At 45.6% G+C, this 23,757-nt stretch overlaps 1 protein-coding gene across 3 annotated transcripts in view; it reads right to left on the reverse strand.

The window, feature by feature from the left end:
- The window catches only part of AGAP1 (ArfGAP with GTPase domain, ankyrin repeat and PH domain 1), a 411,275-nt gene that overhangs the window by 191,518 nt on the left and 196,000 nt on the right, over positions 1 to 23,757 (reverse strand). For all 3 annotated transcript variants that reach the window (XM_054974599.1, XM_054974592.1, XM_054974609.1), the window contains one exon: positions 18,114 to 18,282. In XM_054974599.1, the coding sequence (XP_054830574.1) occupies positions 18,114 to 18,282 (169 nt within the window). The remainder of the gene's footprint in view (positions 1 to 18,113; positions 18,283 to 23,757) is intronic.

The raw sequence follows: 23,757 nt of genomic DNA on the forward strand, positions 1-23,757 counted from the left end.
CAGATCCGAAGCTTGACGATGACGGGAGGCCAACGAGCGCACGGAACCGACACTCCCCTCCTCGGACCGACGTCGCTCACGACTGGAAGCAGCTGCTGGTGAGCGGTGACCAGAAGACGACCGATCCCGCCGACTCGGAGGCGGGCCTGGATCAGCTACTGGGGAAGGTGCCGATGGTACAACCTCGAACGCGCCCGGGTCCGGCACATCCTCCGGAACCGGAGAGCCCAGGTGAGGAGACGGTGTGCGCGGAATCAGGATGACCTCCTCCGTCGGAACCGAGCGTGGAGAGCGATGACGGTGCTTGGTCTTTTTCTTCTTTGCCGGTGGCTCTGAAGAAGATCTCGGTACCGACGTAGCTCTGGATGACAACGAGCGCGGCTTAGCCACCGGAATCGACCCAGCCGTCGGTTCCGACCGAGGGCTCGGAACCACGATCTTCGGTCCCGAGGCGGCAGCTCTCGGATCCGACGCGGTGGAAGAAGCGCTTCGGGGCGGCCGCGCCGAACCCTGCGCTGGAGAGGTTGTCTTCGACGCTGCGGCACTTGCGGGGCGTGCAGACCGAGCGGAGGACACAGAACCCGCCCTCGAGCGCCCTCCAACAGAGGGGCTTGGGCCAGCCTTGGGGGAGGGCAGCGGTGTTGCCGTTGACATGACCGCTTTCCAGAGGGAGGAATTCAGCCGGGCCTGCCGATCCTGACGGGCCTTATTCGTGAACCCCTGACAGATCTTGCAGGCGGTCACATTGTGGGTCTCCCCCAGACAAAAAAGGCACTGGTCGTGGCCATCGGTCTGTGCCATTTTAGTATGGCACTTCAGGCAACGCTTGAAGAGCGCCTTTGAGGCCATCTTCAGGGGCGCGCAAATAAGAGAGGTCAACCAGTCCGAGTCAGAAACCGTCCGTTAATTACCGTCCAAATCAGTATCCAAAAGCGAAGTCCGAAGTCCAAACCGATGTCCAAATAAACCAGAAGATCAATCACAAGCAATAAGCGCAGAGCAACGAAGCTAACGTTCTCTCCCAGCGGCGGCAAGAAGAGAACTGAGGGAAGGGGCCGTTGGTCGCTGGAGGAGCACGTGACCGTTTGGGCGGGAAAACGGTCGCTGAGGCGCGCGACAAACGGCCCCTTCGGAGCTATAGAAGCTATGGAAAATTCTCCGGCGGCTGGCCTGCGCCTGCGCAGTCCCCATGTGTGGAGGCACAGAAGAACGAAGATGAACTTGAAGAGTTCTTTATTCCTAAGGCAGTTTAATTAGCTGCTTGCAATTAATTCATACCGGATGCTATTGCTTGTCAGAAACAAGCAAAAGTCCTAGTATGAATGAAGATTTCACACCCTTGGCTCGCTGATTAAGTCCATTTTGTGCACATTTACTTTTGACCAATGTATAGTGTAGTTCATCACTTGGAAGCACAGGGGTGGTTATGTTCAATTAAAACTGAAGTCCCATCTAGAACACAGATGGAGAACAAGCAGCCTAAAAAGTGTAGGGAAATCATGGTTTAGCTTGAATAGTCATTGAGGGCATATAGCATGGAGAAAGGGTTAGAGACATCTATAACACATGTGAAGGAATGGATTCTCAAGCCCTATTCCTTTGGGGTCCCAGGAAGTCGGAAAACCCTGCAGCTGCCCCAGGTCTGCACTTGGTGATGTAGCCCCTTTCCTGTACTCCCAGGGGTACCAAAAACAAACTGGGTAGTAATCCCTTCACCAACAAAACAGCATCTCCTGCTAGACAGATTTGCACATCCAGCACTCATTACTGTGTTTCTGGTTAGAGGTGCTGCCTAATTGCCGGGACACCCACTGCACTCCTATGAGTTAGTGCAACGATGATCGATCACACTTTCAACTTACCACATTCAACATATGGCAAGCTTACCCACTGCTCCTCTCTATTACAGATCTTTAGATTGCAAGACTGAACAGGCATGGCATGGCAACAAAGATCAAGCTTCAAATATTCAAAATGTAAGGAAGTTTAATAGATAAGAATAAAAAGAGTATGTTCAAACTTCAAGATGAGCAAGGATATAAAGAAAAGGTGAAAACCTGCAGTCCTCTTATTCTACACACTCTTTATATATCCTAAACAATGTTTAATTAGGGCAGGCTAATGACAGCCCCTCATGGCTTGTGCCCACCCAAGACAAAAAGCAAGATGGAAGAAGAGCTCCAATCCCATGTCCTGGGAATTTATAGTCTCCCCTTGAAGAGTCCATCCCCTCCACATGCCTTTCTGATCTTCCTGCCTCAAGAAGAAGAGAAACCATCTAGCTGTCTCCAACTCTGTCCCTTGAGGTGTGACATTCCGGCAAGGTGTGAAGTAGCAAACTCTTAGCTTCCCCTAGCCTACCATTTGCATAACTAAGAGCTTGATTGAGTGCTCTGTGCTTGGGGGATGATGCATCATTCTAGGTGCTTGTCGTATTTGCCAGGTAGAAATTTGCAGATGGGCTGTTGTGACAGGAATACAGTGTAACTCAACGGCTGGATTATGGGGTGAATTCTAGGGTGAAGGGCGTTTCTTCACAGCATGGCCCAGAAGCAACGGTATGTCAGAATTCAAGACTGACCCAGACATACACATGTCTACATGTAGATGGGGAACCAGAAGCTGGACTCCCCCTTTCAACAAACTGTGAGCTGAGGATATTAACCTACCACCCAGAAGGCAGAACAAGAGCCAGAGAAGAAGTAGCAGGAAGGCCAGGACGACCGGAGAAAGGACACTTAAATATTTGCTACCAGCTCTGTGTGATGCTAATTTGAGGCATTCTTTAATGATGAAATTTGTTAAGCCAGAATGGGAAAGCCAGCGTAGTGTAATGGAGACAGTGTCAGATACGCCTCCAGCATATCTGCCATGTGTTATGAATTTCTGGCTGCAATGTGTAGTGTACCTCTGAGAACATGCAGAGGGAACCTGTTTTGCTGTGTGGTTGCTAGCTGCTTATCTTGCAGGTGTTTTGGTTACCATTTCTTGGCTAATCTGAGAAGGTAGCCTTGAAGTTCCAGCCGAGACCGCACCAACCTTCTAAGAGACTGAGCAGAGCTCATCCTTTTCCTCCTCCCCTCCCTCTCCTGGCTCCTTGACTCAGCGTGCCAAAATCCTAATGGACTTTCTCTCCCACTGGGGGGCGGGGACTGTGCCCTGTAATTAACCTTGCTTTGCTACCTTGCGTCACTTCAGCCAATGATCCTGTCTGACTATCTTGATACTGGCATTTCTCTTCAATAAAGTTACTTTAACTCATACACCTGAGTGATGCAGTGAAGTGCTTTGGGATTTGCCTGGCAAGACCTGACAGACAGACTAAAATCTGGGAGACCCAAGTTTGAATCCTCACTCTGCCATGGAAACACGCCGGGTGATCTTGGACCAGACACGTATTCTTATCCTGACCTACCTCACAGGGTTGTTGTGAAGATAAAAAGGAAGACAGGAGAATAATGTAAAGCACACAGGTTTCCCACTTGGAAGAAAGGCAGGGTAAAAATGAAGTCAAAATAAAATAAATAAGCCACTTTTGGAAAGGTGAGGGTGAAATTTATTAATTAACAAGGGTCTATGCTTTTGACCTCTTCAGGTACTTCTCACCAGAATTCTCAGAGGATAGCCCAAAGTTCCCTCTTCTACTTTACATGGGTCCTCCCATGCAAGTGAATTACATGAGAAATCCCCCCTTTAAAAAAAAAAGTGTAGATGAAATGTTCATGCGGGAGCAGATCTCTGGCTAGCTCGCAGTTTTGTTTAACCTCAAAGGGGCAGCAGGAATGGAGAAAAGGCTGGCCTGGGCTGAGGGTGGGGCATGCTTGGGAAAGTGCAGGGATCATCACTAGGAGAATTTTATTCTCTTTGTGATTGGGCATTCATCAGGAAGAGCAACATTAGCTGTGGCTTGTAAATTAGTTTCAAACCGCGGCTGGAGATTCTGCTCTGCTGTGGTTGAGCCAAACCGAGGTCTGAAAACCATGATATATAGTCACATTTTAAATCAAGTCAATATTTTTGACCAGTCGGAAATCAAATCCATGCTAGTGGTTCAGAATGGATTTGATGCAAGAGATGAAGAATCACAATCTCTCTTTTTGAATGATGTAGTTTGGCAGAAGGGGTGAATCTGGTTAGAGAAGCAGCAGCAGGGGATCCATTTCAACCCTTCCCGCTGGTCCCATTTTCTCAATTGGAGTCGAGCTGACTTTTGCCCCACAGGGGGCAGGGAGCATAGAGGAAACAAGGTTTTTTTCCTTAACGGGTCTAACGGGGAGTTGGGAGGGGGATCCACACATAAGGCAAAGAGATCCAAATCAAGAAAATGGCATGGAGGAAAAGACCAAACATCCCCTCTCCTTCCTCAGGCCACCTGCACAACCCAATCCTCCCCAAACAGCGGCTTTGAACTTAAACAAAAAATCTAGATCTTTTTGGCTTCGTGATGCGACATCCCCCCCATGGGTTAGTAATGACTTGGAGCATGCACAGGGGACTGACTACCTTTACCTTTTTACCTACTCTAACCCTAAGTTTCCTACCTGTGACAGTGCACTGACAGTGCACTGCAAGCAATTACTCAGAAACTACAGGAAGTCCACGTAAAAATACGACATTTTGAGAAAGAGTGTTAGTCTCACTTAAATTATCTCCCTTTTAAAAGCAGCATCTGAAGGCAGCCATTATAGCTTAATCTGATTCTAAGCACTTTAGCGTAAAATAAGCTTACTAATGGCCATTGCCTAGCTTTCCTTGATGATCAAGATTAATAAGATATGAAATTCTCATTTAGGAAGCTAGAAACTTCTCATTTTTGTACCACGTCCAATGTGTCACACAGAGTTAACAGATAACAGCCGTTAGATGTATTAATGAGAGTTAATGATGGCTGTGCCATTAACACACATTGTAGGATACTCCAATATTGTTAAATATCATAATGAATATACAATAAATGAAGACTTCAGTAGCACAGACATCATTCAGGAAACCAACCGGCTTTATAAGCGTTCACCTTAACTGGGCCCCCTACCTCTGAGGACTGGAGGGGGCAGGACCCCTTGAGTCTTTAGCGAATAACAGTCTGAGTCCCTGAGTATATGTCATTGTCTGGAGGCAGATATGATCAACAAGTGGTCGAATCCAGAAGAGCAAAAATGAATTGCAGGGGTCTAGTCAGAAAGGGATATGAGCGACTTTCCCAATAAGCCTACAATGTTTTCCTGATACAACCAAAGAAGGAAAGACTAGCTGACATTATCAGAAGTCAGTCATCAATGTAAGTGAGGATTATGATCCTTTGACATTGAAGGTGTGCTGCAACCACTGCCATGCAACTGTTGGGTGAAACACTTGGAGTAGCAGGAAGGCCAAAGGGCAATACCTTGTACTGGTAGTTGGTGTCTTCTACAGTGAATCACAGGAAGTAGTGATGTGGGTGGATGGAGATATGAAAGTAGGTGTCCTTGAGGTCAATGGAACGCAACAAGCATCTGATATCAAAAGTCAGGATGGATCCTAATGTCATCATTCATAACTTCTTGATCTTGATGTAAAGCTGATCATGGGCAGGGTAGACTTACTCTTTGGGATGGTACACTCCTGCTGTAGGAACCTAGAGCCCTTTGGAAGTGAGCTTCTAGCAGCAGGAAGAAGTCCATCTTCTAATGGAGAATTGACGTGGATGAGGTAGACAGAAACACTCTGGATAGGGGGAGAGAACCAAACAATCAAATATCCTAGCCTGATGATGGTTTAGACTCAGGGCTCAAAGATGGATATGGGAGGTGATAAATGAAGAAAAGTCACACAAATCCTCACAAATGCTGCTTAGATCCAAATGAGGATTTCTTGAGCTGCAATTAGAAAGACTTTTGGAAAGAAGACCGGTCTGAAGAATCATTGGATGATCTCTATCATGTTGAAAGAGGATGGTCATTGACTTTGACAACTATGGATTAGAAGTGCTGGACCTTCTGAAACTTTTTCCACAGAGTCATTCATGTTTGAAATGAAGAATCCTTCCTCTCTGAAAGGAAAGCCTCTTATGCACTCACTGGTTTCAGTGGTCAGGGTTGTAGATCTGAGTCATGTGTGTCTTTGCAGAACAACAGCTGTAGCCATCTGATTTGCATCACACTGCACAATGGGTTTAGTGGTTAAGAATTGTCACTTTGAAAATCTTACAGCCTCATCTCCAAAGGTAGCAAACACTGTTTTTGCATCCCCAATGAGATAGTCTAAAGCTGGAGATACCTTCTCCCACAAGACGGCAAAATAATTTGCCATCTTGAAAGACACTGTGCTGGAAGTGTATGTTTTCTGGCCAAGAGCATTGAGTTTCCTCCCTCTTTGCCTGTGGATCCTGAGTGTGATGTGGATTTCCCATTTCCCTGGGAATCCCATTTCCCTAGGACACCCGCTACTCCTCCAAACTTAGTTTGGAAGAAAAGAAATCTTTGTCTGTTGGACCTGATACAAGATCTCCACTCTTTTAGATGTTGGTACTATAGAAGTGGGTTTATATCAAGATTCTTGGCTAACTGCAAGAGTCTAGGAAGGACAGGTACATAACCCTTGCTTACAAGAACTCCAAAGAGTGAACCAACCTGCTGGGGCTCCTGACAAGTTACTTAAATCCCAATCGGGGCTTCCATCCTCACTATTTGTTCCAAATAGATGCAGGCATCATCAGTTAGAAGCTAATTCTGAAGATGATTAGTCTAGTGCCTTTTTAGAATCACAAACTTCGATGAAGTACTTTTATCTCGGAGACAGAGGTAGAGACAAAGAATCTACTCTGGGTGGCAACAATTGGAACTGAGAGGGTTTCAGTGGGCAGTGCCGGAGCTGAAGTTGAACATAGGAGGCTGAAACAGCAGCAAAGGAGGTTGGATGCCAGTCCAATGTTCTCGATTCAGTGGTGGAATTTATAGGTACTCCAAAAATAGCAGTACTAAGAGAGTCGAGACATGAGTCAGCAGCACAGACATGGGGACAAAGGGCTTTTCTGAAAGAAAACATGACCTCACAGGGCATGGTGTGTGGCGGCTCACCAGAATCTGCTTGAAAGTGGCCTTCAGAACCAAGGATCCTCAAATTCTACTCTTCAGTATGTTCTCTTGTTGCTCATAATATATGTCTCTTTGTCTCAGCCTATAATATGGTCAAGCATCCTCCCAATAACATGCTGGGGGCCTAGATGATGTCGCTCTGAAAGGGTATCGGTCATCCTCCAAATCACTTTATCTGTTGGAGTGGGCTGAACAGGCTGCTATTTGTGGAAAAGAACTTCTAATGAGTCATGGTATCCATGAGGTGACTGGGATCTACGTGGCAGATGCTTTCTCAAGGAAGATGCAATCAGAACCGGCAGCCTTGGTATCAGAGGAGGAGAAGTTTGAGGCGAATCCTTGAGTTGTCCTTCTGACAAGGAGGTTCTAGGTTGTGTGGAAACACCTTTGTTGTCTGTGGCACAGTGAGAGGCTCTAAGACAGGCTCAGTTTCTAGGATAATTTCTGGAATCTTCAGATCTTATTTATTTATTTATTTTATTTACGTCATGCATAGTCCTCCTTTCTCACTGAGACTCAAGGAAGATTGCACAGTACGAAATAAGTACAATCAGTATCAAGTACATTTCAATACCGTATCGAGGACATTTCCACAAACAATGCCATACGGTAAACAGACACAAGTTTAAAAGACATAGCATTAGCAAGAATCCAATATAGAGCAGAAAAAATACTGAAACAGAAAATAATCAATTCTAGAACTGACATTAGACAACATGGAGCACAGGTGGCACATAGGAGTACATATTTAAAGCAACAGATAATATATAAGGCAATATAGTGATGAAGTCTATGGTCCCTAACTCATTAGCAAAGCATCTGAGATCCCATCAACAGGTAAACGTCTACCTATTAAAGGATGCCGAACTACAGCCTAACATCTGAGCTTCTTTTTTAAGTCTGGAAGTCTCAAAGGATTTAGGCTTTCTTGTTTTCCTTTATTACAGAGATGATGTAAAAGGAGCCGAAGCAACCACAAGTGAAGCCAAGTGATCGTGAGTGGAAGCAATAGTTTTGCTAGTTTTAATATAGCCTTCTATTTTTCTAGGATACACTATTTTTATCCTTGGAGGACCATTTAAGCATGCCACTTACCAAGAGCAGTCTGAAGGAGTAAAGTACAGTACACAAACACATCATATTTGAATTGCTTCTAAGAACCTCATAGCAAGCTGGTTGTTTTAGGTGGGTAGTCATGTTGGTCTACAGTAGTGTCCAATTGCATCTTAAAGACCCAACAAGATTTTCAGGGTCTAAGCTTTTGAGAGTCAAAGCTTCCTTTGTCAGATACTAAATCCCTTCATCAAATACAAAATCAAGCGAACATTTCAGAATCACTATTTCCCACGGAAAAGGTGACAAAAATTTTAATAAACTGAAACAAATACGTTTCACAGGGATAGACATGGGGGGGAATCCCCTGATGCTGTGCCTTCTTCTGATCACTGACACCTGCTCAATGATCTTCTCTCCCAGGATGACTGGGAGATTATGTAGCAAGATAATCTATTAGAGAAAAAGATGAGTGGGGCTTCCTGAAAAACGTAATTTATTTTATGACTCAGATGTAGTGGTGGAGGGAATCCTGATCAAGTTTGGAGTTGACATAAAACTAGTAGAGATAGTGGCTGATTCCACACACATTGGATAATGCACTTTCAATGCACTTTATCAATCGTTTGAGGTGGATTTTTTGTTCCGCACACGAAAAAATCCGTTCCAAATGATCTATAAAGAGGACTGGAAGTGCCACGTGTGCAGAATCATACAGTGAATACTTTTGCTCTGCACTAGTAGGGGATCTTTGGAGCACTGTGCGGACACACATGGGATTGTACGTGCGCAGGCCTGCCGACAGAGGATTTTACAATGCTTTCTAGAGCTCCAAAGGGGCCCGTTGCTCACGTGCCATGGCAACCGTTCCCACCCGAACAGTCACATGACTCAATGGCGAACAACGGCCCCTTCCCTCAGTTACTCCACAGCCGCCGCGACTCCTCACTATAACAACCAGGGAGTTCACAGCGGGGTAGGAGGGAGGGCACATGTGTCTGCACAGAAGAACTCGATGAACAGAAGTTACAGGTGAGTGCAACCCTGTTTTCATCTTCGTTCTTCTGTGCAGCCCCACATGGGAGAGTACCAAGCTATACACCACTAGGAGGCGGGGTGAATCTCCAACTCAATTTTATTAAACATTATGAAGCCAAGTGACCATAAAGCCTGAGGAATAAACTGTAACACGAAAAAGAGAGTACGTCGAGCATTAATTTAACCACAAAACATGGGCAACCCTTGGTACAACATAACACAAATTTTCTTACTAATAAACATTTTTTATTTTAATTTTTAGGCAAAAAAAGAGTGCAAGATGGATCTCGCAACTGTTATATCCTGGTTTGCATTAACATCTACTGCATAATGCTTTACAAACGTGTCAGCAGAAGCCCACGTTGCTGCTTTACAAATCTGTACAAAGGGAACACTCTTAATAAGGGCCGGGGATGCTGCCTGAGACCTTTCTGAATGGGCTTTTACCCTCAAGGGACATTGCAGTCCAGCCATGTTATTTACCTTCTCAATTGCAAGCACAATCCATCGTGACACTGTTTGCGAAGATGCCTTCTTACCCTTATTCATACTACCAGCAAAACAAACAAACAGATGTGTAGTATCCCAAAAAGGTTTTGTTCTGTTCAAATAAAAGGCTAATGTTGTTTTCAAATCAAATGTGTGTAAGGTTCTTTCTCCCTTTGACGCAGGGTTTGGGGAAAAGACTGGTAGGGAAATTTCCTGTGCTAAGTGGAAAGCAGTTACTACCTTCGGTAGAAACTTCAAGCTAGGCCTAAGTACCACCTTAGGGTGAAACTTCAGAAATGGAGGGTCCCCCCTAAGTGCTGCCAACTCGCTCACCTTCCTAGCAGAGGTAACTGCAATTAAAAATACTACCTTACACAATAAGACATCCAAAGGGCAAGTAGCTAATGGTTTGAAAGGTGGCAGCATCAGGCATGCCAACACTAGTGACAAGGACCATTGGGGAACTGGCAATGATACAGGCGGATATAGAATAGACATTCCCCTCATAAACTGACGAGATCTCGAACGGGAAAATACTGACTGTCCCTCCACCTGTTGATGGACTGAGGAAATAGCAGCTAAATGCACCTTTAATGACGACACACCTAGCCCATTCAACTTCAGCTCACAAAGATAATCAAATATCAGGTTTAGTGGACATGATGCAGCTGCCACACCTCTAACCTCTGTCCAGGCCAAAAATCTAGCCCATTCCTAGTCGCAGGCCTTCTAGCATTTAGAAGAACCTCTTGAACCTGGGATGAGCACTCTAACTGTGAGGTTGAATCCTCCACGCCGTCAGATGTAGACTGTCCGGGTTGTGATGAAACAACGCCCCACTGCACAGCAAATCTGGTTGCCTGGGCAACTTGACATACGTCCATCTGGACAGCTGTAGAAGCTTGGGCAACCACACCTGCTTTGGCCAAAACGGTGCTATCAGTATAGCATTGGTGTTGTCCCTCTCTATCTTGCACAGTACCCTTGTTAGGAGAGCGATCGGGGGAAACATGTAGTAGAACCTGTCTGTCCAGGTGATCTGGAATGTGTCCCCTGCTCCCTGCTCTGGAACAAAACATCCTGGCTTTTGTATTGCCCGATGTTGCAAAAACATCTATGTCCGGTGCACCCCACAGGTCGAAAATCGGAGTAAGGTATTTGTTGCTCAAGGCTCATTCGTGGTTTGATACAATGACCCTGCTGAGTACATCCACTTTTGCATTGTCTGTACCCGCAATGTGGATCGCCTGAATAGACACCTTGTTTGCAATAGCCCAGTGCCAAAGAGTCACAGCTTCTTTGCAGAGCTTTAGGGATGCAGTACCACCTTGACGTTTTACATAGTATATTGCAGTGGTGTTGTCCGTTTGCACCAATACATTCCAGTTTCGTAGTAAGCCTGCAAACGAGATAAGTGCAAATCATATTGCTGATTTGCTCTCAACTCACGTTCTGACCAACCACCCTGAGCAAACATCCCACTACAGTGCGCACCCCAGCTCACCAGTGAGGCATCCGTTGTCACAACCAGGTCATGATGAGTATAGCCAAAGGCCATTCCCTTGAAGAGATTCGGACCATCAACACACAATGCTAGAGAGCAGACTATCCCCCTTGGTATTGAAAACCTCACTGAGGATGCATGTACTAGGGGTTTATATTTTCTAATGAACCAGTTCTGTAGCAACCTCAGCTGTAATCTGGCAAAAGGTACCACTGATGTAGTTGACGCCATGTACCCCAATAGGCGCTGTATGGTTCATACTGGCTGAAAGTGATTCCTAGTTACCAGGGAGATCAAAGATTTGATTGATCTCGCTCTCTCCTGCGGCAAAAATGCTCTTGACATGGAGGAGTCCAGCACTGCCCCAGTATATGACACCCTCTAACTGGGCTCCAACTTAGATTTTCCAACATTTATAAGAAATCCCAACCTCCTACAAGTGTGCATTATCATACTGACATCGTGCACTAATTTATCCCTTGTGGGCGCCACCACCAGCCAATCATCTAAGTAGGGAAAAACAGCACACCCCTGTTCTCTCAAAAAAGCCACCACAGGTGCCATACGTTTTGTGAAAACCCTTGGCACTGTAGAGAGACCAAAAGGGAGTACTCTGTAATGAAAAACCCTGTTATGATACATGAAACCCAGGTATTTTCTATGCTCCTTTCTTATAGCAATGTGAAAATATGCGTCCTTAAGGTCAAGGACCGCAAACCAATCTCCACATTTTAGTAATGATAGCACCACTGACAGTGTAACCATCTTGAACTTTGACACCCTGAGGAATGCATTAAGGGCTCTTAAATCTAAGATAGGGCATAAACCCCCATCCTTTTTTGGGACCAAAAAGAAGCGTGAGAAGAATCCTGGTCTTAAATCAACTTTTACTTCTTCAATAGCCCGCTTGGCCAAAAGAGCCTGAATTTCCCCTTCCAACTCGGGTAACATATTATTAACTGTCATTGCTGGCCAAACACATTTAGGTAGTTCAGCGAACTCTAGTCCATAACCACTGTTCACAATGGTCAAGACCCACAAGTCGGTCGTTACTGACCTCCACTCAGAGAGGAAAGATGCTATCCAGTCTCCAAAGGTAGGGCTAGAGTTCGCTTGTTCCCTTCAGAACTGCTTTGATGTGCCCTGATGATCCTTCTGATGTGCTTGCGTCTCCTTGTCCTTGGCTGTTGAGGCGGCACTGTACTGTCTCTGAGGACCACACATGCCTTCGCATAATCACAGCACCCGCCATTCCTCTGGCTGAAGTATCTGTCGCATGGCTGCCAGCATTCATTTGCTGCTTGGATAGTCGTACCGCTTCAGTCTGAAGTAACGACACAATCACCATCTTGTCCTCAGGTAAGTCAGTGATATATAAGGGCAGTTTCTCCCACAAATAAAGCTGGTAACTGGCCATAACGGTCTGGTAATTTGCAATGTGCATGTTCAAGGTGGAGACTGAGTATTGCCTTCTCCCCAATGCATCCAACTTCTTACCTTCCTTGTCAGGTGGGATGGAATGAGAACCTGCCTTATGAGGCTGGATATCTTCAGCTACCAGGGAAGATGGAGGTGGGCGTTTCACCAATGCTTGCCATGTATCTTGTTTGATTTTGTACATCTGCTCCACTCTCTTTGATGTAGCAGGCAACTCAGTGGGGGGTCTTCCATACCTTGTGGACAATCTCTTCCAAACCCGCTAACATAGGAAAACCTACCACTGCTGAAGCATCATCATATATCCAGCACAGTAGCTTGTCCTTTGTTCTCAAGTTAGCTGATGACATATCAATGTCCAAGGCCTTTGCCATTCTTGTCATTTGTTCAGTATATAACCGAAGGTCTTCAAACGGTGAGCCAGAAGCTGGACCAACATTCTCATCAGGGGATGGTTCAGAAAAGGACTCAGAACCGACCTCAGAATGGTCCATCTCAATGTCCCCTTCCTCAGATGCTGATGATGTTTCAGGAAACAGACGAGGTAACCATCTGCGCTCACTCGAACTCAAAGGCCTTGGATCAATATAATCATCTCGCCACTGACAATGATATGGGGCTGGTATACAACAAGCATGTTGAATTGCCAGTGATTTCCTCGGTTCCGATGCAATTCTCTCCACCGAAGCATGCCGGATCTGATAAGATCAAACTGACGAGTTAGAGCGATGACGGATCTGATGTGGTGACATTTCAACAACCCCTCAGCAATGCAGGGGAGACCGTTCGATCTCGGTTTCCTTGACCGCGGCTCTCCGCGTCAAGTCTGGTGCCTGCAGATCCGGGATCTCTCCCTCCGAAATTGAGTGGTTCAGAGTTCAGATGAGGTGATTCGTGGTGTCACTAGTATAACATCATCGACAACTGGTGGCAGCGGGGACCGATGGCGATGAGACGAACATGAAGCGTACTTAGTCGAGTGTTTAGATTTCTTCACTCTTTTGGCCAGTGGTTCTGATGCAGACCTTGACTTTGAACTGCGCTTCGATGCCTTATCTGTCGGATCCGATCCTGGAACCAACCTCGTAGATGGAGGCCTGCCCACTAGATCCAATGTCGGGACCGATCTCGAAGAACTTGGCGCTCTGCCTGTTGTGTCCGATACCAGAACCGATCTCGACGAGATCACCGACCCAGCTCTGGAACGATGGCCAGCATTTTCCATATCTGATCCACCTTTGATGCCGATTATGGTGCCTGCTCCTTAGTTGAGGGAGACCTAAGCACCTCACCCCCTTCCAGCACTTTGTTCCACAAAGAAGCCCGCAAACGCTGTCTTCTATCATGCCAAGCCTTCGGCGTAAAATTCTGGCAGATTTTACATGCCGTTACATTATGCCCCTCACCCAGGCAGAACAAAGGTCATGGGCATCAGTATGCATCATCTTCATATTGCACTGAGTTAATGCTTGAATAGTACCTTTGATGACATTGTGGGGCCAACAAGATCACTGGGGCTAGGCTAAAGGGCATTGTCAAAACAGGCTGGGTCATACACAATATTTAAACACTTCCAAATCCAAATCAGCAGGCGAATATCGTAGTCAGAAAAACCGTCCAGAATCTCAGTACTGGTAAATCATGAAGAATAACGATCTAATACTGGAGCTCAAGAGCAAAAGTTCCTCCTCAAGCGGTGGCAAGAAGAGAACTGAGGGAAGGGGCCATTGCTCGCCGTTGAGTTACGTGACCGTTCGGGTGGGAACAGTTGCTGTGACATCTGAACAACAACCCCTTTGGGGCTCTAGAAAGTGTAAAATCCTCTGTCGGCAGGCCTGCGCACACACAGTCCCAGGGGTCGCACAGAAGAACGAAGATGAACCACATGAAACTACTGTCCAAAACTTGAAGGATGTTCTCTGCAAATCCAAAGGGCTGCTTGCTGGAAGAAACTGGAAATCCTTAACCAACAGAGATCGACCCCACTGAACCTTAGTTACAGGAGGGCAGATTTAGATTGAACAATAGGAGAAACTTCCTTATAGTAAGAGCTGATTGCCAGTGGAGGGAGGAAAACCTCTTTTTCTGGGGACCTTCAAGCAAAGACTGGACAGACGTGTACTGGGAATGCTCTAGCATTGGATTTCCTCACTGAGAAGAAGGTAGGACTAGATGGCCTTCCAAATCTGCAATTCAGCCCATCATAACTATGGTACAGCAGACCATACTGTATCCAACCCTTACCCAACTGACTTGTTTTACAGAATCCTTAACCAACAGAGGTTCTTTTAAGACTAACAAACTTTGTGATACGGTATAAGCTTTTGTGAGTCATGGCTCACTTCTTCAGGTATCTGAAGAAGTGAGCTGTGACTCATGAAAGCTCATACCCTACCATAAGTTTTGTTAGTCTTATAGGTGCTACTGGACTCTTGCTCTTTTCTATTGCTACAGAAAGACTAACACGGCTACCCATCTTGATTTAAGAGAGGTTCTTTTATCTGCATTCAGGAGATACAGCTAAAGCTTCAACTTCAGGCAATGAACAAGAAAACAGACTGCACAATTTCAGTGCAGAAGGGGAAGCAAGAATCTTCTCTATGTGTTTGGTGGGGGGCACATGGAGGGCAAGAAGTTTACATGAATAAACCGGTGGGATTTCCTGCTGACCCTCCAGTAGGTCTGTAGTATTCAGAGTACAGCAGATCACAAATTTCTGTCATTATTTAGACTTTTCCCTTTTGACATCTCAGTGCTATACAAATTGTTTTTGCCACTCCCCTCGATTTCAAAAATACTGTGTGTGGGGGGGGGGGGAGTATGTCAAGAACTTCGTTCTGAGGAAAAACAACAAACCTAAAGTCTCACTGGGCTCACTTCTAGACCTGGCTGTTGTAAATAAGTGGCCGTGTAGTAGCAGCTGCCACGCTTTCTATGCCGCATCACAACGACAGTGACAGGGAAGAGGAGAAACAGCTTTCTTGATCCCAGGTCATTACGGATTTTATACAGCAAATCCAGAGCTTAGAATTGTACCCAGACACAAACGGGTAATGTGCAGATTTTTCAATAACTGAGAGAGACACATAATATGACAAGATCCTGTTAAGTTACCCATTCACCTCACTGTGAACCAGTTCGGGTTTCCAAAGGCTCCTTATGGCCTGAGGAGGAAGGAACAGTGCAGAGGCTCTACCCTACATTTTAAGGGGGTTACATGAAACTGCCTTGTATAGTCAGACCCTTGATCTATGAAGGGCTGTCTATTCTGACTGGCAGCAACTCTCCAGAGTCTCAGCTTTCACATTGCCTACTACCTGACACTTTTATTTGGAGATGCCAGGGCTCAAACCAGGGTTCTTCGACATGCTGAGTAGATGTTCTACCACTGAGCCATGCCCACAGCCCAACCTGGATCCAACAATCCCATCGCAGAGTGCAATATGAGGGGGCATCGGAGATTCTGCGGAAAGGGAGGGCTGAAGCAGGGCATCTGGCAAGCTCCAAAGATGTGAGTTACATTCTAGCCTGAAGTACAAAAAAGTTTACCTCACAATAGCTACAACTTGAAAAACAGTCACCTTCAACAAAGAGAGGTCAATGCAATATCTTGCTCATCTAGGGGTAACACTTTCTAAGTAAGAATAACCTGTCTACCTTCTCTTTTTTGGAAACAATATTGAGGAAGATGACAAATGAAACTGTGAAAGACTTTCTATTCCTTGGCTAAATCATCAGCCAAAAGGAACACTGCAACCAAAAGGAAATCAGAAGGAGATGGAGACTTGGAAGAGCAGCCACGAAGGAACTAGAAAAGATCCTGAGGATAAGGAAATGTCACTGGGGAGCAAGAGAAAGATAATACATACCATCGTATTCCCCATTACTATGTATAAATGTGAAAGTTGGACAATAAAGAAAGCCCATAGGAAGAAAATTTATTCATTTGAAATCTGGTGTTGAAGGAGAGTTTTATGGGTGCCACAGCCAAAAAGACAAATAAGTGGGTTCTAAAGCAAATCAATCCTGAATTCTCTCTAAAAGCTAAAATGACAAAACTGAGGCTATCACATTATGAGAAAGCAAGACTCATAATCGTCCTCACTGGAAAAGACAACAAAGCTAGAAAAGGTGGAAAGCAGTAGGAAAAGAGGATGACCCAAATGAGATTGACTCAATAAAGGAAGCCACAGCTTCCAGTTTGCAGAGCAAGGCTGTTAAAGATAGGACATTCTGGTGGTGGTTAATTCATTGGGTCACCATAAGTTGAAAGTAACTTGAAAGCACACAACACACATACATTCCTTCTTCTGACATAAAATAAAAAAGATTTTTAGCCTTCTTAGTCTCTTTGGCAGGAGCCCCGTGGCGCAGAGTGGTAAGCTGCAGTACTGCAATCGAAGCTCTGCTCACGACCTGAGTTCGATCCTGGCAGAAGCCAGGTTCAGGTAGCGGGCTCAAGGTTGACTCAGCCTTCCATCCTTCCGAGGTCAGTAAAATGAGTACCCAGTTTCCTGGGGGTAAAGTGTAGATGACTGGGGAAGGCAATGGCAAACCACCCCATAACAAAAAATCTGCCAAGAAAACATCATGATGTGACATCCCCCCATGGGTCAGTAATGACTCAGTGCTTGCACAGGGGGTTACCTTTACCTTTACCTAGTCTATTTGGCAGAAGAAAAAACACTGTGAATCGGTAAGAAAAGCGTGGCAGGGGAAGAGTTGAGTGCCTTATGTTTTGATAAATACAGACTTAAATTTTGCCCATTAATCCCTCCACTCACTCTACTGTTCACTCACATCTTCAACCAAATCTTAGCTTCTCCTCCGCTTCCCAATCCTTCTGTTGTTAATCAGAACTCAAAGATCCTCCAATACAAAAAAGAACTGTGCTCACAGAAAGCTGGCATGAAAGGGAGAGGACCAAGACAACAAACCGTCAAAAGCGTCAAAAGAGTTTGGCCTGCAACTTGCTGTATGAAAAGCTTCAACTCAGGCACAGGGTGTCTCCCTGAGAAGGAGAGATGTGGGGAAGAACATTTTCCAGAGAAATTTTTCCCTTTCTACAGATCCATTGTTTCATGAAATCAATGAATGGAGGCCAATATTAAGCAAACTTGGCAGTTTCAACTTGAAAATTCAACCTCATTGCAGGAGGTCTTCAGATGAACCCAGGAAGCACAAAGCATCCATCTGGGAACAGCTGTCTCCATCCTAGCAGGACATTTGTCTTGGAACCTCCCAGTGCTTCGTGACTGGCTGCAGCCGCCCCCCCCCCAGCAGCCATATTATGGTTGGCTACGACACTCACAACTGTTATTACATCAAGGCATCCACCTAGTGTTCTCAAAATCTAAAGCGTTCAAAGGCTCAACAAGGTAGGGGACCTCCGATTTAGAAGATAAAGCCCTGATTTCACAGGCATGTTGATCACTGATATTTTCATTCAATCTTTAAAATGAAAAAAAGCAACCAGAGATGACACCCACTAGGGTGGAAGCAGGTTTTAAATATCTTACCTGAATTTGGTGAGAGATGCAAGCTGCTCATGTCTTTGGACAAGCCATTTGTCTTGGGACTGGAAATGGGGGCACATGCAGATGTGGCTCGAGGTGGCCTCTTCCCAGGGACTTTAACTGTGGTCCTCAGAAGATCGATTTCTTTCCCATGAACATTCTGCATGTAATCCTGCATCAAAAGGAACAAAGATATATTTCTGGGGCTGGCATTGTAAAAAAAAATACAGCATCAGAGCAATATATGACATCAGGAGGATAACAGCAAATAAGTTTGCTGTCATGATTTGCAAAGTTTACATGCACAGAGAACAGTGTAGAAACAGATCAGTGGCTAACCTAGATAAATCAGACAAAATCACCATAAGGGGTTAAAAACCTCCCTCAGTTTCCATACGAAACAGCAATCCTCTCTGTGAAATGTCCAGTTCGTGTAACGTTCTTGTTGATCGTCCACGCTTCAGCTCGAAAAGAGAACTTTAGAAAATACCTGGACAATTATTACAATCCGGCCTCCTTTAAGTCAAATCCTAGGTCAAACTCTTGGGGGGGGGGGGGGAGTAGTGGAATATTTAGGTAGAACCTTGGTGAAATACTGAAGTATTGACGGAATATTTCTTGAATTCTGTTTAATGTAATAATCCCATTATTGAATACAAAGTAGGTTACAGTAAATATTTCACAGCTGAAGAAAACAGTCCTGTGCCTTTTCTTTCGCAGAATGCCCTCTTCTCCACTGCAGGCCAGGTACTAGAAAGACCTGACTGTTTGCCCAGGCATTTGCTGGAGATCTGGTTGCGGTGTAGGAGGGTATATAACAGGAAGGCTTTTTTCCCAGTTGTTACTTTCGCTGCTGTTTTTATTGTTATCCGATTATTTGACTGTTATCTGTTTGTTGTTAATTTATGTTGGTCAAACAATTTATTTTTACTACCTTTCCTTACTTTATCCTTCTACAGCTGCTGGGTTTGGTTTGTTTTTATCCTCTGCCAATCATTTAGGCTCCATTCTGTGTGTGTTTTAAAACTGTATTCTAAAACGGCCGTAAACTGCTTTGGGGACTTTTTAAAATGAGAAGTGTGATACATAAATCGAGCACGTAAATAAATGAATTCCCCTCTAGCAGGACCTCAACACGTTCCCTGATCAGATCTTACTATCCTGGAGAAATAAAAGCATCTGCATTGCATTGCAGATGTTCCAGGTTCAGAACAGTGATTGATGGTTTGATCACACTAGAAAAGGATGAAGATAACCTGATCAACTGTAATATGCTTTGTTAACAAGAAGACAGAGAGTCTGATTTTGATATGCAAATACTATTTGGGAAGGGGGGGGGAACTTCCCTAGATGTTACTTGTAGAAAATGCTGATCTCAGAAAAAAAAAGGGGGGGGGCTTTAACAAGCTATAAGGGTAATTCAAAGCCAAGTACTTTTAAACAGCACTTAACAAGTCCCCAGAGCCTACTCAACAGTGGCCCACCCCAGAAGTGCGATCTTCTGCCCCTCAACAGCTTGAAAAAGTAGTAATTGCAAAGCCATTTGCATTTTCCTTCTCAAGTTTTCCGTGTTCATAATTCAGCAGCGCAGGGAAACAAAAACCTCGCGCAAACAGGGCCCCTTCCACAAATGTGTCAACAAGATAGCTGAGCGGCTGAATCCCCTGCACCCCTCGGCTCTTGCACCTTTGCTATCGCTTGTTTTTTACATTTCACTCCTAATTATGTTGCATCTATTGCCATACACTTAATTAGCTGCATTAATGTGATTTCTTTTCACATAGTCAAGCAATTAAGAGCTATGATTGAGTTTCATTCAATTAGCCTCAACAAACATGCTAATTGATGCCCCAGATGCAAATGAGGTGCAATGAGAGAAACCTGCTAGCAATCCAGGGCCGCGTCAAAGGCCCAGAGCTCCCAGCTTGCTGATATGAGCACAGCTTAACACGGCTACCACCTTCTGGGGAACCGTTTGCCAGGGATTTGGGCAGCAGAGGTGTCTACGTCGGGGCAAATGTAAGCCATCAGGGCTTCAGAGCACCAAACAGATTCCTACAGAAATAATGATATGCAGCAGGGGCTCCAATTGGCTTTGAACAATTAGCCGTTAAGTCGCTAGAGAGTGAAAGCACCTTTTATTTCGGCTTAGCCTCTATGCAAATCTCTGTTAACCTGAGACCGGCAGGCAATCTCTTGCGCCAGCCGAATACGACATGCGGAACTGCCTGCAGTTCTCAGAAACTGGCAACTTCATCTTAGTCAGCTGTGGGCGATGTGGAACTCGAAGTTAAATTCAAAAACACATTAATCAATCAATAAATCCCTAAAATCCCACTCGCTCTCCTGATTGCCATCGCCTTCCTTCCTGAGGACACTCCTGGCATTTGGTGCACACACAGACGTGCTGAGGTGTGCATTTGACTACACAAGTGACCACTACCTGCGAACGCTACAAACATGCCCAAAGAGCCTTGCGCTTATTAGAACTACACGGCCACAAGGAAGTTGTCACACCTTTCAGACCAGGAAGTAACCAACCACCCTAATTTAAGCTACAAACTGCCAGTCAGAGACTACTGTTTTTGTTGAATTTCTGTCAGCACCTTCCATTTTGTAATAATTTGTCTGTTTAATACATTGGTATCCCCCTTCTCCCTCTTCCATTTTATCCCTTCCTTGTGAAGTAGCCTTAGCCCAAGAGAGAGTGACTGTTCCCAGGTCACCAGGCGAGCTTTAGAAGAAGAGTGAGGATTTAAGCTTGGGCTTCCCTAACCCTTAGTTTGATGCTCAAACCACTAAGCCATGGAAAAATATGAGGAAATGGGAAATGTGCGTACCTAGACTCAACTGCCTTGTTCAAAATATGAGAAGAGGATCTGAAAAACATAGTGTAAAATAAAAATGTGTCAAGGTGCTGGCAGGACCTTTAAAGCCTTTCACGACCTGGGCCCCACGTATCCTCCCATATCTTCCCATGAGCCAATTAGGGTCTTCAGGCCGCCCAATCAGAGCAACCCATTCGGCACTGGCTTCCACTCTGGGGAAGGAGCTCCCAGAAGAGGCGAGGGAAGACCCCTCGTTGGAGATCTTCAGGCGGGCACTGCAAGCCATGTGTGTTTGCTAGGGATTTTAATGGCCTATAAAAAGCAGGCATCTTGTAGGGGGAAGGGAGTATTTTTAAAATTTGGTTTCATTTTGTACTGTTTTGATAACAAGCTGTAAGCCACCTTTGGCCAAGAGGAAAGGCGGGATATAAATATTTTAATAATTTTTTTAAAAAAAAAACAACAGACAAGATAGCTGCCCTAAGTGATGTGGATTTCATGAGTCCTCCTAAATACCTAGAGACCAAAGTATTTAATAGCTTCAATAACTTTTCTTATGCATTTCCTGCATAAAGTCCTTGATACTGTATGGACATGTACTCGATACTGATTGTGCTAATCTCATACTGTGTAATCTACCTTGAGTCTCAGTGAGAAAGGAGGACAATAAATAAATAAATAAATAAATAAATAAATAAATAAATAGATAGATAAATAAATAAATGTGGGTGGGGCTATGTAGAAATAATGGTGGGACCAACACAAACCCAATTCAAATATGCCAGAAGCAGAAAACACGAACTCTTATTATACTACCAGGGAAAAAAGACTCAACACAATTAAAATACAATCCACATAGTAAGGCACAGAAACATTAAAAACAAATTGTAAGAACTGCTGGGAGAAGACAAACATTACAGTTGACAGGGATCTTTTCACTTTAGGTCAAGTCAAACATAAAGACATTTCCAGGGCTTCTTCACTGATATGTGTCTTGTTTATTTCACAATGATATGTTGTACAAAATACAACAGGTGTGACACTGTGTTCCATGTGTACCAATAGCCAGGGCTTTTTTTCTGGGAAAAGAGGTGGTAGAACTCAGTGGGTTGCCCTCGGAGAAAATGGTCACATGGCTGGTGGCCCCACACCCTGATCTCCAGACAGAGGGGAGTTTAGATTGCCCAGTGGCGCAGAGGGCAATCTAAACTCCCCTCTGTCTGGAGATCAGGGGGCGGGGCCACCAGCCATGTGACCATTTTCAAGAGGTTCCAGAAAAACAGGGTTTCTCACCTGTAACTGTTGATCGTCGAGTCTCTTCTGTGCAGACACACATTGGGACTGCGCAGGCGCAGGCCAGCCGCGGAAAAGATTTTTCTAGCTCTAAGAGATGTGAGGGGGACGTTCGGATCCACCGCGCATGCGCGCCGGTGTTCCCGCCAATTTTGAATGCATATATATCCGAACGTCCCCGGCATTCCCTCAGTTCACCTGAGCCGCCGGAGAAACAATGGAAGAAACCAAGCACTCACAGCGGGGCAGGCGGGAGGGAATGTGTGTCTGCACAGAAGAGACTCGACGATCAACAGTTACAGGTGAGAAACCCTGTTTATCGTCTTCGTCCTTCTGTGCAGCCCCACATTGGGAGAGTAACTAGCATCTCACCAATGGGGGCGGGTGTGAGTGTCTACTTGAACAAGGACTGCAGGACAGCTGTGCCCACAGCCGAGTCACGTCGTGCATGCACATCCACAGAATAGTGCTTGATGAAAGTGTCTGCAGTGGACCATGTCGCAGCTTGGCAGACGTCCCGGAGCGGCACTCCTCGTAGGAAGGCAGCAGAAGCAGCTTGCGCTCGAGTGGAATGAGCGGTAACCAACAAGGGACACTGGACTCCAGCATGCTGATAGCAAAGTTTAATCGTAGACACAATCCAGCGAGAGATGGACTGGGCAGAAGCAGGTGAGCCCTTGCGAGGGCCAGAGTAACACACAAACAGGGCAGGAGACTTCCTGAAACATTTGGTGCGGTGCAAATAAAACAATAAAGCACGCTTTACATCCAATGTGTGTAGTGCTCGTTCCCCTGGGGATGAAGGTGTTGGAAAAAAGGAAGGGAGGAACACCTTTTGCTGTAGGTGAAACCTTGAGACTACCTTGGGCAGAAACTCCATGCTAGTGTGGAGCATGACAGTACCAGGGAAAAACTGCAGGAAGGGAGGGTCACACCGCAGGGCAGACAGCTCCCCAACACGCCTAGAGGACGTGATCGCTACCAGGAAAGCCACCTTCTGAGTGAGCAAAGGTAGGGGACAAGAAGATAGAGGCTCAAAGGGCTGGAGCATCAGCCGGGAGAGAACCAGGGAGAGACTCCATTGCGGAATGGGATGGGCCCTAGGAGGGAAGGTCTTGAACAGGCCCTTCAGGAACTGCTTGGAAAGCCAGTGAGTAAAAACTGTCTTCCCATCAATCTGCTCATGGAAGGCAGAGATTGCAGCCATGTGGACCTTAATACTGGAAAACGCAAGGCCCTGGGAGCAGAGATCCAGGAGGTAGTCCAGGATGACAGGGAGCGGGCAACTAAAGGGAGAAACCCCCTTTGGGGCCAACCACCGGGAAAAACGTGACCACTTCCTCTGGTAGGACAACCTGGTGGACGGTTTCCGGGCATTCAAGATCACCCCAAGCACCCCAGAAGAGAGGTTCATTCCCGGTTGCCCAGAAGCCAGGCAGCCAGATTCAGCACAGCCACATCGTGATGCCACACCCCGTCCCTGGTTAAGAGGTCCGGGGCGTGAGGCAGGGGGAGGCATCGCCCCT

The sequence above is a fragment of the Eublepharis macularius genome, chromosome 1 (genome assembly GCF_028583425.1).
Source record: "Eublepharis macularius isolate TG4126 chromosome 1, MPM_Emac_v1.0, whole genome shotgun sequence".
In the NCBI taxonomy this organism is placed as follows: Eukaryota; Metazoa; Chordata; class Lepidosauria; order Squamata; family Eublepharidae; genus Eublepharis; species Eublepharis macularius.